Here is a 13,502-nt window from a genome sequence, read left to right as displayed (position 1 = left end):
CAAAAACGGCGGCGCGGAGCGCCGCCGTTTTTGGTACACCTTATCATACATCAATTCTACACAAGTTGTGAAAATTTCAGACCAAGGTCGTTCAAGGTCAGGTCACCAGGTCACTTGAAGTGACCTCACCTCATAAAAAGTTTCAATGTCTGTCATAGCTACACCGAGTGACCGATCACTTTGAAACTTTCAGCGATTGCTAAGAGCAATAGCATGTACAAAATGTATATCTCAGAATTTTGATATCGATGACCTAAGGTCAGGTCAATTTTGCGACCTCCCCATTATAAGTCAATGGGAGAAAATTGAAATGCGCCTCTTTTGGACGAAAGACATTATAAACACTCCCAAACTCCGAATTACAAGTGGTTTAGACACAGTGAACATGAAAATGGTGTCCGTGACCCTTGTTTATGCCCTGAGGTCATCTTAGGTCACGAATGGTTTCTAGCAGTTTTTCGCAAATAACTTTTGATAGAGGCATGCTAGAGCGATGAAAACGCCTTTGATGTGTTCAGCTCGACGATACGGATCGACTGATATGCAACATGACCCTTTCCGGTCAGGTCATGACCTTGACCTGAGGTCAAATTTTCAAGTTGACCTTTCAAGGTCAAGTTATAGTTCATTCGATGCGTCTTTACGAGAGGAACACGATGCCGGTAAAAGTTTGCTCGTACAAGGCTTGGGTCAAAAGTTATTGCAGAAAAACTGTTTCCGAAAAAATCGGCTATTTTTGCAGTTTTTGCCCCCTGCAGGCAAAACCGTTGGCGTTAGGTCAAATCTGAGAGAATTACTCAGAAAGGGCGTTAATAGGGCTATCGAATGCGCTTTTCCGCGGCGCTGTAGCTCTATTGGTTCCCGAGTTATGCGTTGGCTTCTTGGAAATTTTCGACATTCGACCTGGAAATCGGCGAAATTTTGCCTTCAATGACCTCTGGTGACCTGACCTTTGACCTGACCAAAAAATTGACCGAAGTGATTTAGTCATTATTTTTGACGCTCTTTCGAACGCCGCCTTCCGCGTATCGCTACGTGGCCCAGGAGCCGAGTTACAAGGGGGGGTGTTCAAACACCCCCCCCCCAGCAGGGCGTGGAAATCCAGGACCCCCAGCCGGGCGCGGGTTAATTGGATATCCAAGTATATTTCTTTCCACGGATCTGATCCACATGAACTTCTGGCTGTGGCTTTCATTTGATTAATATTAGTTAATTTGCATTTAGCAACTCATGTCCCTAGGTTACTTATGCTTTCTTATGGATTTAATACGATTGATCCGTCGGATGTAAATAATAATAATCAATAATAATGCCGTTTATTTCTTTCCATCCTTGAAACATATGTGAGCACGCACAGAACACACACCACACCACAACAGTCCCATACTTTGGACGTCAGCGCTCAACAATGCGCTTTAACTGTGACGCAAACACATTTACAAGATCAGAGCGACTCACAAAACTGATATCGAGGCCCATGAGACCATACTGCCGGAGGAGTAGACACTGGTAGTCTTGGATCAGGATACCTCCACGGCCAATCTCACTTGACAGGACCGCTTTCATCATGGTATTGTTGCTGCACAGCAGTCTTTTATAGAACACAATCCTCCTATTAATATAGCTATAAGCATTGGACATGTAAGAATATTCAACGAGTAACAGAGAGGAAGATTTCTATGGGATTTAGGAACACCAACCAGCTTTTTCACACACGAGTGGTAAGCCACACACAATGCACGATAAGCCACTTTAGCACTAAATGTGTTCTTTAGCGAACATATTTACATAAATCTTTAATAAATAAATCTTTCGCAAATCCCACTTGCGGAAGATTTGCCGTTCAATTTCTGTCCGTTTTTATTTGAATGTTCCCTTGTGGAAGGATCGGCTTATGTGTTCGTAGATGAATCACCATAGCGCGCCACGAATTCGCCCCATGTTTTAAAAAGGAAAATAAAAATGGCAGTTCCAGTCGGTGCAAAAGAATCGCTTAAAGCGACATAGATATATGCTGGCGTGTAACTACGAACTACGCACTTTGCAGGGCGGCTGGCGTTTCCTTGGACCTTTAACCCTGTTACGCATGTGCATTGTACATTCATTACATTCGTTTTAACTGTATGCATAAGCTATATCCCGGATGAAGCGAATGCGTGCTAACGATGGCACGGTTTCCGCCGTTTTTACTTATGTTTCCTTGTGATACTGAATACATGAGAACTAAGTCTGAAACGTTTTTCGTAGCCGTGTCTGCCTTTGGAGTGGTGCTCTCTGTTTTCCCCTTGGCTTTGTTATTTGGACCGTGGGAGCCAAGTTAAGTGTACCCACACCCACTTGGCATTTGACACGGCTAATTATATAACAAATCAATAGTATTTTTATTTTATCAACGCAGTGCGCTATTGCAATAAGGTTTGAGGTATGATCTATTGCGCCTGCGTAATCCAATGAAACTGCGCCAATGAAACTTGAGCGAAACACTAGGTACCGTTTAAATAACCAACACCGTAATGTATGGCCGCCGCCAACAGAACGTCAGTTGCTATAGCAGCTCGCGTTCAGTTCAAAGTCTGTTGTCGCGTGGTGGAGGTCATAGTGAACCGGTACTCGTTCATGTTGACTAATTGATTTTTCATACCGAAGCAACAGTACTGAGTTCCCACCTGATGGCCAGAACAGGACTTTGAATGGCGGCTATAAAACCGACAATGGACGTGCCACCAGGGCGCTCTTTTTGAGTCGTTTCTACCTCGCGAACCGCAGCTGTTCAAAGGGTACCCGGTTTACGAACTTGTAGCTTTCAAGGTGATCTGGTCACGATCCGTTATACATGAGAAAATCACATACCTCAGCGTCTTTACTCTCTGCTTTGGATTATGAGTACGTTTTTTGGTTGGTGAAACAGTCCCGCCTTAGCGGAAGCTAAGATATCATGTCTTATGGTTTGGTGCTGTGGGAGCACAATTTCACTTCATTACTGATAATTAAGCGCCGGTATTTAAGCCGTATCAAGACCATTTATGAGCATTTTGCGTCTAATAGCGGTGGGGGGACATTACCTACATCCTCAGCTTGGCGACATGGAAGGAAAACTTCGAGGAAAACGAAACAGGGACGCATCTTTTTTGGTACAAGTCTAGCCAGAGGTGTCGCCTCAAGGCCAAGGAGCAAAGGTCCCTGTGGCACATTACGGTGCAATGGAAAATAACACGTGGTGAAACTGTGCTTATTGTGCATAGTATCCGCATCCCCGGCCATATGGCCTCAAGTTTCCCAGTGCTGGATGGTGGGGGAGTTACCGAGACAAAAGCTCTTGTCACAAGAGGCCAGTGACCTCACTAGACCTTCGCCATGTCCCTTAGGTCATCTTAGGTCACGAAAAGTATGCACAATTTTTCGCTAATAGCTTTTGATAGAGGCATGCTAGAGCGATGAAAACATCTTAGCCGTACTCAGCTCGACGATATGGATCGACTGATATGCAGCACGACCTTTTCCGGTCAGGTCATGACCTTAATCCTCGCCGGCACAGGCCATATTTCGTCCTTCGACGGCACAAGGGGGATGGTTGGTGACCACCCTCGCGTTTGGCCCTTGATCGAGCTAGAGTTTCGCGGAAAAAGCGAGCGTGTTGCCCGTCACGAGAGGAAGCAGATGATACCTAATTTCAAGGTCCAGGTTAGGTCAATGACCCAAAAGTCGGTGAAAATTGGGACCTGTTAGAAAGTCGTAAAGTGTAGCTGCTATGGTTCTTTTTTGGGGTGCTGATCACGAATGTCGCGTTAGTTTTGATCACAGATGATGTCTTTAAGCATTTAGAACAGGTCGGGTCAGGTCAGGCCAGGTCAATCAGTAGGGGTCGTGACGGGTATTCGTAGTACGGGTCATCCGCCTCTGACAGCCTCGTACCATGTTACGAAGGTACCAAACTTCTTCATAAATGTTCAAATGGTTGCTAAATTCGAATTCAGCTCCAAAAACTAGCTTAGAAACATGTGAAACTCGAAAAAGTGGACCGAGGTCACCAAAGGTCAATGACCTGACCTGACCCTCAGGTGATTGTGGCATCCACCCTAATGCATGTGAGCAACATCAAATCACATGTTTGAACGTTTGAAACCACGAAGCCTGCAAACGCACGGCTAATGCGAGCCGACATACGCCGAATCGCGATTCCGGCCAAACATGGTCTCGGAAAGTAGGTCACAGGTCAAAGGTCATTTGGGTCAGGGTCATGCAATTTTCATGGTAGGTGCAAATTAGTCAATGCGAGGGTACTGAAATTTTTGTCGCAATCAGCCGCTTTTTACGCGAGTTATTCGCGAAAAACCTTAGGGGGGGGGGGGGTGCATCAACGAGGGTGCTGTGCCGACAAGGATTAGCCTGAGGTCAACTTTTCAAATTGACCGGTCAAAGTATAGCTCATTCAACGTGTATCGACGAGAGGAACACGATGCCGGTAATGGTAAGCTGGTGCAAGTTTTGAGTAAAACGTTATTGCAGAGAACCGTTGCAAAATCGCCTACTATGGCCGTTTTTGCCCCCTGCAGGCTAAACCTTTGACCTAGGTCAAATCTTGGGATAATTTTCAGAAAGAGGGGTTATCAGATGTGCTTTCAGGGGCGCTATACATAGCTCTATTCGTTTCCGAGTTATGCGCCGGTTTGTCGAAAATTGTCAAAACTCGACCCGAAAATTGGCGAAATGATCTTTGATGACCTCTGGTGGCCTGGCCTTTGACCGGATCCAAAAAGTGACCGAAGTAACTATAGTACTTCATTATTCTTGACGGTCTGTTGAATGTCGCCCACCGTGTGTCGCTACGTGGCCCAGGAGCTGAGTTACAATGGGGAAAGGGGTGTTCGCTGTTCAAACACCTCCCCCAGCAAGGCGTGAAAATCCAGAGTCCCAGCGGGGCGCGTGTTAGAGATGACATGTATTCATTCTTTTGAAGTAGGTCGGGTCAGGTCGACCAGAAGGTGTCCCGCTGGCTATCCATGATAGTTGCAAACCACCACCACTGACAACTTCACAACATATTGTTTGGGCACCAAAACTACCAAACCCGAGGTAAGCAAAGGTTAATAATCTTATATGACTGCCAAGTAACCTTGAGACCCACCATAATGCGTGAGGCAACCAACATTTCACATGCCGGCACGTTTCTAATCACAAGTAGTCTAGAAGTACATGAATAAGGTGCGCCGACATGCGCCGAACCGTAATTCCGGCCTGACGTAGTCTCAAGAAACCGGTCACAGGTCAAAGGTCACCTAGGCCAGTTTCATGAAATTTTGAGGGCTTGTGTAAAACTAATGAACTCGAAAGTACTGGACGTTTTGTCGCAGCCGCTTTTTCTGCGAACTATTTGCGAAAAGCCGAGAAGGATCCATCCGACGCCCCTACAAGTGTGTAGTATAAAAGTAATAAAAATATAATAATAGTAAAAGTAATAAATAAAGTAATAAAGGTAAAGAACATTTTATTACTTTTTAAGATGGGATAGTCACTGAAGTAAACTATATAAAAAACACTGCAAATATAAAACTTTTGTGCTTTTCTCAGTCACCACCGAAGAATATGCCAAAAATATCCAGTTTTGCAAGACATTAAAGCACTTGTTGTGTTTGTAGAGCTTTTTAGATACCTATATTTAATATTTTTCTAGCTCGATCAAGATGATGATTTGCGGTACTGTTGACGGCTATCGGGCTGTATGAGCGAGGATGTGAAATGTGTGCTTTCTACTTACATTTTGCTGAGGATGTTTAGTATTTTAGCAGTTATATATTTTTTAGTATTTATTTAACCAATTTTTGACGTGCAGTGCATAGTGTCGATCTGGAGGGGGCTCCCCGTTCTTCCTTCATAATCTTTTTATCTACATTTGACCAACCGGAAGTACCTACTGGTATCTGTGCTTGTTGCTGGATGTATGGGACCATATGAAGTCTGGTTCATTGGTTTAACCAGGTGGTGGTGTATCCCGCGAAACTGATGCAGATAGGCACACGTGTTCTACTGTCATACAGTGCTTGTAATTGCATGCACCGCAGCGTCTTTCTTTCACAATGCTGCACCACAGCGTCTTTCTTCCACAGTACATATTCTTTATCATCCTTGTTTTGGAGTTATCAGAGCACGTATCAAGGAACGCTGTTACAGCGGATTCGCATGCACCGCTGCCGATAGTGTAAACATCACGTGCAATTTCCGTTTGTCCGGTAAACAACACTTGGTGGCAGGTGATGCTAACATGCTATTTCCAGCAGCTCTGGCCCCGTCTCCTGGAAGGCACCGCGACGGCATCTTTACCTGTTGCCGTCCACTCACTCAAGCGAGTGGCTGACATTTCTGAAACAATGTGAAGCGCGTGGATCCCAAGAATTAACTGAAGCTGTTTTGCCACTGAAATACACCTGAATATGCTGAATGTATGAGCGTAACTCATTGCAATTCAATTTAACTCATCATTAGGTGATGTGCTGTTTTTTTTTTGTTCATTGTTGTATAAATTGGAGCCCACACCGCTTTGCAAATTAGCCTTTAACAGTATCATCATCGTCTAACGACAAAGTCGATCAAATAATTCGGACTGCTCTACTTGAACTACCCTACCAGGCGCCGCCATTCAACACTGGCATTTTCCCTAGGGCCCAGGGAGTCGCTCTGCCATGGGACCGCCCCCGCCCGTCGGTGTCAGTCGCCTCTATTCCGGGTCACGTGATGAGGCAAGGTCGCCACAGGTCCTAGCGCCGCGCCGGTGCACTTTGGCCCGGCGCCGCCGCATTAGGAAATGGCCGCCCCTCTGTCCTCCGTTAGTTTGCAGTTATTTCATCCTGGAGCGCGCATTTGCCGTGCATCAGTCATGCTATATAAAGTGTGGCGCGCGGACGGAGGAATGTGCAGTGGCGATCCAGTCTCTCACCATGAAGCAGCTGGTAAGTGCGCCCGGCCGGTCAGCGCGCTGATAATTGGGCCTTAAAGTGATGGTGTGAAAACAACATTGAGTTTTAATTAATTGGCAATTGTTGCGTTAATATGCTATTTTCGGTGAATTAATTTCACATTTCACTATGTATAAGATACTGATACGTATGCGTAAAATGATGTTGCAAAATATTTTTTTGGCGATCTTATTTTTCAGGCGCCTTTGGTAGCTTTGTTGTGCCCAGCTGTGTATTTGGTTTTGCACTTTGGTTGTCTTAGTATTTGCCACATTATTGTTCAATCGATCACAAAATACCTAGCCAGTCTACACAATAATGATTTATGATAATGATTAATGATTTTCATAGCATTGTCCCATTAATTGATTGTTATTGTCATAAGCACATTATTTTTGCCTGTTTATTAGCTTCACAGTGGCATACTTACAACTTTCAATGTTAAGGCTCACAATATTTGTTATGAGATTAAAGATAATGCCGTATAACTGATAGCTCTCCAAATGTTTTTTTTTTCACTAAAAAAATGTCATTTGGGTAATGGAATAGTGGCTGTTTATTAATACAACTGTGCATCATTTGTGAGCCGTCAAAGAAAGTTTTATTTTTCTACTGCAATTTTCGATTAAAACATTGCACAATATCTATGAAGAGAAAATATGCCATTTTGCCGCTTCCGCCATGCTTGCTTTTACAAAAAAGGAGCTTGAACATCAAAATGATAAGATAAACATTTTGTTTTGCAATGGAGCTAGCACACATCTGAGATAACATGATGCTATGAAATCAGACAGCATTCTAAGCTGCCGCACGTGTGTGTGTTTCCAGGTCCTGCTGACCTTGGCCCTGGTGGCGGTCACTGAGGGGTTCGTCATCGACCCCTTCGGCTACGGCGGTGGCTTCGGAGGGCTCGGAGGGCTAGGAGGGTTTGGGCTGGGCAGCTTCGGATACGGCGGGTAAGAACCGGATTCCCTACAGCTGAGTCTTCTCGGCAGGTGGGAGTGGTGCGGTTATTCTAGCGTTATTACTAGTTTGGTTTCAAAAATACAGAAAGAAATGCCTAGAGTGCCATTAGTGTACTAATTCCATGTTTGGATAAACAAGATTCTTTGAGATAAATTATTGCTAAAAACTACACCGGGGCATCGAATAGTGATATCGTTTTCTATGGATGGCTTGCACGTCGTTCAGATTGTTCATTGTCTCTAGAAATATCCTGTTAACGGAATGAAATAGACGTAACAATCTATTTCTTTTCGGCGTCGACTCTCATTTCTCTGCTCTAACCTTGAGCCTTGCCCGCTCTGTGGGTATCCCTCTCAGCTCTCTGTGACCTCTCTGACCTCTCTCTGACCTGTCTCTGACCTCTCTTCTCGCAGTCTGTTCCCGTCGACGTTCCACCACCACACGGTGCAGCCGATCGTTCAGCCCATCATCATCCAGCCGCCCAAGGAGGAGGAGCCGGAGCCGGAGCCCAAGGTGGAGGTGCACGTGCACCACGGCCCGGCCGAGCCGCACCCGCCCGAACCGCACCCGCACCCCCCGGAACCGCCACAGGTGCACGTTATTCACGTCTGATTCCGGCCCGCTCAGCGCGTGATATTTGAACAAAATTGTGCGTGTCAATAGTATGGTGATTTTAGAATGTTTGTGATCATTGTACACCTGTTTGGCTTCACATCATTTTTGCACCCCATGTGAAAAAGTGCTGGCTAGTTGTCGTTGTGGTGATTGTATGCACTGGATTGTCCGTTAATATACTCCTACAACATAGCGGTTGTATTGTGAAACGAGAATAGAATGCGGCTGCACGAGATTCCAAGCGAGGTCGAAGAAGGACGCATGGCAATTTCGACGGCATTGAACACACGAATAATAAATGAACACAGCTTGACGCTAGTACACTTCTGCAGTTGAAAAGTAATATAAGCGCAGCGTAGCTTTTATTATTAACAACATTGTTTTTATGGAATTCTGCTGTCTGTCCAAATGTTTGCTATTCAGCCGCAGGTTTTTGGGAATGATTGATTGTTAGTTCAATTGATATGCATATTCTTGTTTCCTTACTTGCTTCCATTTTTACCTTCGCCATTGCATATTCCAGACGTAATTATTTCTGTCGTATGTCCTTGTTTTCCAGAACAACACTATTGACTTTTGTGAATAACACTATGGAAAGTTTATGCAGCATTCACCGTTCAAACATAACTCCTTCGACGAAGCACATTGTTTTCCTTGCCGATATCGGCTTCCCTGTCACCAAAAATTTATCATCGATGCACAATGCACATACTAAGCGAGGGAAAATTCAGAGAGCTGAAGTCGGTGCATTTTTTTGTCTCAGTCGACAGGGGCTTTTCACCTGATCAGCTGATTACAGTTACTGCTACAGTTGCAGCCCAGTCGCCCACTTGTGAAAGATACGAAATGATTACTGAGGCTGCTATTTAATTCAAAACAAAACATTTAAAACATTTAAAGCAAAACAAAACATTTAAGTTGAAACTTTCATAAAAAATAGCGTTGCCTGATAGCCAACACATTTTATCGGATAAATCGGTAACCGTGCTTTCAGCTTTGCTTTAGGCATTTACTATTACTTGTATTACTATTTGCTATTTACCTTCATGCCTGCGATAGTCCTATTCATGGTTTAGCCGTGTTCCCATGATTTAACCATTACTAATATTTTTTAAGAATTTTGAGAAATTCAGGTTAATTTAGGAATGTCTGTTTTGTTCTTGGTAATTTTTATTCAGCAGACCAGAATTGTACTAGGTAAAAATTTGAGACAACTGACGACATAGGTACTGGTTTTTGTTAGGCTTGATGTAGAAAGATTGTCACGAAGCGTCTGCATAACCCATTTATGAAAACTGCTATGATAAAGTAATTAAATCAAACGCGCAACCTTGTTTTCACTCGGCGGTGGCGGTGCGGGAATGGCTGAGCCAGCCGCCTCTCTGGCGCAGTGCCGCCATCTCAGAGATGTGCCTTGCGGCACAACATATAACCAGGCGCTCGAGGGTAGTGTCATCTAGCGGCAGCGATATGAAACAGCGCTCGGGCGGCGGAGGCGGGAGTATTTCATTAAACAAAGCATTAGTGTCTCGAATCGAACTGTTGTAGGCTGAATTAAAAAGCTCATGCAGATAGTACACAGTTGGTTTGTGAATAGTTCATATAGTAGTGACTGAATACATAGTAGGGATGAGTCGTCTCTTTGTTTTCTCTCTCCCTCCCTCCTTCCCTCCCTATCTCACTTCCCTCTATCTCTGCCCTACTGATCGTTTAAGACGTTTCATGCTATTTTTACGATTGATTATCATTTATGCCTTTATAAGCGTTTCAGCAGAATAATGATGGTAAGGGCACACTTTGCTACGTGAATTTAATTTGCCTTAACTATTTAATTTCATTTGAAATTGTTCTTAAGTTTGATGAGCATCATGCTAGCAAAATCTGTAACGGTAACTTTCTATCTAGACCGTATCAATACGGCTTAAAAATGTAAACAATGCCAGGACATAGGTGGACGAATCATCAAACAAGTTCTCAAAAAGGCACCGGAAATATTTAACCAGCGCCAACTATATCCTGTCATTGAACATTTTATGCAGACATCCTCTTCACACAGCTGTCACCTTTTCCTCAATCAATGCATCATATTTTCCTTATCGAAGTGCTCACTAACATATGGCACAATGCGCGATGCTGGGTGCTCATTGGCGGTTCCCATTACCTACGTGTTCCCACGCCCAGTGTTTGATGGAAATTTTGACGTCCTATCCATGCTCCTCTTGGCAGGAACTTTCCCCTGTCGCTTTTCTAATAGATATCCTCATTTTGTCATAAGCTGCTGTAATGGCTCAGTAGTGCTTCTACGATGATCGTGAGTGGTTATGGTCGCCGTCAAAGCTGTAAAAGCGAGCATACATATACGGATAGGTCCAGAAAGCCCCTCTGCTTTCTCCTTGTTTGGAGCAACACACTTCATACAAAACTCTGATTTTTCATGTCAAAATTTAAACTCATGATAACCAAATGCAGAATTGGAAGAAAAGCTAAGATTGCGTGCATCAGTCTGAAAGAACATCATAATTTTTACCATACTGTCCATTACACGCATCGCACCGACAAGCTTTCCCCTCAGCATACCCACTGACGTCAACATTTTGCGCTTATCAAGCCCAGTGCACAGCTCGCAGAAGTGTCTCTATACAGCTCTGAACAGAGGTGTTTCTAACTGTGAACATTTTGAGACACTTCTACACGGCGCACATGTCGGCTCTGCCGGTGGTCGGATGGTAGTTGAGTCTAGTCAGCATTTGGCACCCGATTCGCCTGGTCTGACCGCTCCCTGCCCGAGAGCTTTGGGCTGCTCTTGCTGCTGTTGTTGCGCTGCTGCTCCTGCTGTTGGTCCTGCTGCTGCTCTTGTTGTAACTGTCCTACAATATCGTGTAATAAATTGCACGCATAAATTCAAAATAACGTCGACTGTAAAATAAAAATAGACATCGTACCTGTCCAGTGTTCAAATACGTTCATTTCCCACGCTTCATTGATTTTGTCTTCCTTTGGCTCTGCTACACTTTTAGATCGATTCTGCTCTCAACACATACTTTCAGTAAAATAACAGAAAGATGTGAATGCTTAAGTTTAATGTTGGGATGATGATATCGGTAATTGTTGGAAAAGGCCCATGATTATTTGTCGTAAAACTCGAACGAAATATCAATTGTGACATTTGTTTCTAAGTTATTTACATTGGAGACACAATTTTGTCAACTTCTTCGTCTTCGATCCTATCCTCCGATGACAACATGGTAATGCGATGGTGTGAAACGTGTCATAGCCTATAACGATAGCTGTTGGAGTGTTGAGTTGCCATACCATAGATTACAAGTAAAACAAGTAGTGGCACACGCGAAATATGTTTTATTCACACATATTTACAAAATGGTATTCTTGTATAGTTCGGTTCTTCCACGACCATAGACCTATACGGTGTCAATACATTTATTGAACTAATACTGCGCCAAACAGTTTGACAGTTAGGCATAGAAACACAACCGGTCCACTTTCAGACAAAGCTGTAGTCTAGCAGTGAAACACTGGAGATCGGAATGAAGAAATCAGATTATTATCTACTGTCTACGTCACTACGACTTGTTCTGAGTTGGTGTTATCACAGGCCAATGAGACCGAGGTGATTTACGATGAGCACCATGTGAGTTTTCTGCCGCCCTGCCGTTTGCAGATTTTAGGGCAGTTGAATGACGAGGGGCTGGACGACTGGAGATCCGATGTGGTGATGGAGCAGAGGGGCGCCGCCAATCAGTCCTCCGCCGAAGCTGTAACGACACCGGGCGTTGAAATTCGGCTCGGGGTTGCCAGCCGTGGGCAGGGCACGCGGACTTCCAAGGTCTAGAGCTGGCTTGTGAATGAATTGTAGTAACACCAGGGCGGACGATATCTTACCCTGTAGCGAGATCTTTGATGAAGAATCTTTTTAGGACCGTTGCCAACAGTAAATTGAATCGATTTGCATCATCATATATTTTAACTTGACATCTGATAACTAGTTAATGAGCATATGTTCAAAACAGTAACATTTTCTGGAGTGCGTATAAGCGATTACAATGTTCGTTCCGTCAACATTGTTCGTTATTTCTACGAGGCTAGCCATGCTGAGCTGTTTACTTACAATGGTGAGCCGAATCCGAATCCTCCGAGCCCGAAGCCTCCGAACAGGGGGTCAATGACGAACCCCTGGGTAACCGTGACCACGGCCAGCACCACGACGAGGAAGAGAACCTAAAACAAACACAAACGGGGCGGTGTGGTTTGTCATTCGCTGATAGGCCTGTATGTATGTTTTTTTTTTTGGGGGGGGGGGGATATATTCAGGATAAGGGAATAAACGTACCCATACTCCCGGAAACGGATTTGAGAACAATGCTTTTAATTCAACGGTACTTGCAAATGAAGCTAAGCATTTTTCTTTTAAGCAAAACTTTTCACTTTCATTTGTTGCCTTTTCAACTGTATATCATCCTGACTTTTGGCCCAGCGTAATGCTCCAAGAGAGTGTCTGAACTCACCAGCTTGTCCATCGTCAGGGACTAGATGATCACTGTACACGGTGATACCCGTGGAGCGCACTTTATATGGCGTGACCAATGTACAGGGAAATGTAGCGCTGCACACTAAACTCTGGAAATAAACAAAGGAAGGATGTATCACCGATTTCCAGAAGAAAAGGAAGTGCTCGCTTGTCGCGCTCCACCTGGGTTGCGGATAACCGGTGGGGACCGGTGCGGTGTCAAACCCCGGGTATTGTTTGATCGACGGCGGTGCCACAGATGCGCACTATCCTGTTACCAGCTGTTACTGTACCAGTGCACCCCCGCGCTAATGGAACTGATGGTCCGTGGTCGGTTCACATGGGCTGCACTGCGTGAACCGGCAGACACGCAGTTACACAGTCCGGTTACACGCCCGTTATTTGACTGTAAATATGTGTACAAGAGTGATTATGTAAGTGAATTT

The 13,502-nt window shown here is 44.4% G+C and overlaps 1 protein-coding gene and 1 long non-coding RNA gene across 2 annotated transcripts; one reads left to right on the top strand and one right to left on the bottom strand.

Annotated features, from left to right (window-relative positions):
* The first annotated feature begins 6,799 nt into the window (after positions 1–6,799).
* Positions 6,800–8,723, top strand: LOC122389236 (keratin, type II cytoskeletal 2 epidermal-like). Its single transcript, XM_043381070.1, has 3 exons — positions 6,800–6,944; positions 7,779–7,906; positions 8,330–8,723. The coding sequence occupies exons 1-3, from the start codon at positions 6,933–6,935 to the stop codon at positions 8,526–8,528; spliced, it is 339 nt and encodes a 112-aa protein (XP_043237005.1). The 5' UTR covers positions 6,800–6,932; the 3' UTR covers positions 8,529–8,723.
* Positions 8,724–11,955: 3,232 nt separating this feature from the next.
* On the bottom strand, positions 11,956–13,246 carry LOC122389259. Its single transcript, XR_006257943.1, has 3 exons — positions 13,055–13,246; positions 12,658–12,767; positions 11,956–12,304 (listed from the first exon to the last, which is right to left on the bottom strand). It is a non-coding gene; the product is annotated as an uncharacterized LOC122389259 (long non-coding RNA).
* Positions 13,247–13,502: the final 256 nt, after the last annotated feature.

Source organism: Amphibalanus amphitrite, unplaced genomic scaffold (assembly GCF_019059575.1).
Source record: "Amphibalanus amphitrite isolate SeventyFive unplaced genomic scaffold, NRLGWU_Aamphi_draft 000350F_arrow, whole genome shotgun sequence".
In the NCBI taxonomy this organism is placed as follows: domain Eukaryota; kingdom Metazoa; phylum Arthropoda; class Thecostraca; order Balanomorpha; family Balanidae; genus Amphibalanus; species Amphibalanus amphitrite.
The sequence above is the reverse complement of the archived record's forward strand: the minus strand, read 5'-3'. Positions and strand labels throughout refer to the sequence as shown.